This window comes from Cystoisospora suis (genome assembly GCF_002600585.1).
Source record: "Cystoisospora suis strain Wien I chromosome Unknown contig_6975, whole genome shotgun sequence".
Taxonomy (NCBI): domain Eukaryota; phylum Apicomplexa; class Conoidasida; order Eucoccidiorida; family Sarcocystidae; genus Cystoisospora; species Cystoisospora suis.
In genome coordinates, this window is record NW_027159762.1 from 1 (window position 1) to 1,573 (window position 1,573).

At 45.5% G+C, this 1,573-nt stretch overlaps 1 protein-coding gene across 1 annotated transcript; it reads right to left on the reverse strand.

The window, feature by feature from the left end:
• Positions 1-4: 4 nt before the first annotated feature.
• On the reverse strand, positions 5-1,550 carry CSUI_010235 (glutamate leucine phenylalanine valine dehydrogenase family protein; the record flags this gene model as incomplete). The annotated part of the gene is made up of 2 exons (XM_068070340.1): positions 5-536; positions 1,234-1,550. Coding segments are annotated over 2 exons (849 nt in total), but the record flags the coding sequence as incomplete, so codon positions are not given.
• Positions 1,551-1,573: the final 23 nt, after the last annotated feature.

Consider the following 1,573-nt stretch of genomic DNA (forward strand, 5'->3'; position numbering starts at 1 on the left):
ACTTGACATCTCGATCATCCTGTGAGATTTTGAATCCCTGAGGACTGAGGAGTTTTGCGTTGTAGTCCATTGCACACGTCGGAAGTTTCTCGAATCGCCTATTTGCCAGTCTTCTCAGTTCATCTAAATCTAAGCCTTTCGGATCATGAAGAACCCCGCTCCCATCCACTATAGTCGTCGTTTTAGTTTGGCTCTTCAAGATGGCGTTACTTCCGAGATCTCCATCGGGTCCTCCGACTAAATGCCTCGTGACCTCTTCTTCTTTCAAGCCTTCTTTCTCTAAGACACCACGGACGTAGGTTTCGATACTCGCTGTTGTCATGCCGTAGGTATCGTGAGGAACTCCCCCCATCTGAGGAGATTTGCCTGTAGTGAAAGCCTTCCAGAACCAGGCATTTCTCTCATGCGCTCGTTGGGCCGCCCAGTCCATTAGGCCGCCTGTCCCTGTATGTTCATCTGGGCCTAGGAAAAGAACCTCTTCTTTCCCGGATAAACGATCGACGATTCGCTCATCAGGTAGTAGCACATCTAACATACTAAGAAAAGAAGAGGGGACGCACAGACAAAGAAAAGAAAGAGAGGAAGAAGAAACGGAGCAAGGAGACATATCATGATGACAGAAAGAGATAGATTGAAAAGATAGATTAGTCACTGTAGGGATGCTTCCTAAATCGTGTTTAGAACCCTTTGGCTGATGCATTGCTTGATAGGCTGGGGGCTCCGTTGATTGAAGGACTCTCTGTATGTACACGGGTAGATTTATTGTTGCTTGCATGCAAGGGAGGTGATGAGAAAGATGAAAAAGAAGGGACGTCCTAATTGACCATTTGCTATGGATCGTATCAGCCTCCTCCTCTTCACTGGGAACGAGGAAAAAGGAGGTGTATCATTCGTTAAGACTTCCCTTCCTTGTTTGAAAACGAAGTGCAGCTTTGACGAGCAAGCATCATGAATATCATTTTCTTCTCCTTCGGGCGGGATATGCCATAGCGATGCGTGAAGAAATGTGGGTGATGATGCACCCCTGGGGTGTACATACACCATAGGGTGTATATACACTGTGGAATCCACCCATCCTTTTAATAAGAACAGTTAAAACAAACGGGCGCCATGCACCCATGATTCATCACAGCATCCATTCCGCCACCAAGGGGATATCGATGCCCATCATGCTGACGATCAAGACTACTCTACACAGATAGATTAAAGATAGATAGATAGATAGATAGATACCTGTCAATGTAGCCTTTGAAAGCAGAGGGTGTGAGGATGGAAGCCTCTTCTCTTGTTTCAGTCTTGTTGAGAAGAATCACCCCTTTACTCCCTCCTTCAGGAATGTCCTTGTTCTTAAGATTTTGAGTGCTGGCGAGTTTATAGACTTCGTCGAAGGCCGTCTCTTTATTTCTCTGATAGCTCTGCGTTGTAAAGGACTGAACGACGCGAATGCCTCCTCGAGCAACCTGCAATGCAAAAGCACACGGAAAAAGAAAGAAAGAAAGAAAGAAAGAGAAAGAAAGAGTAAGAAAGAAAGAGTGAGAAAGAGAGAGTGAGAAAGAAAGAAAGTAGCCTCTTT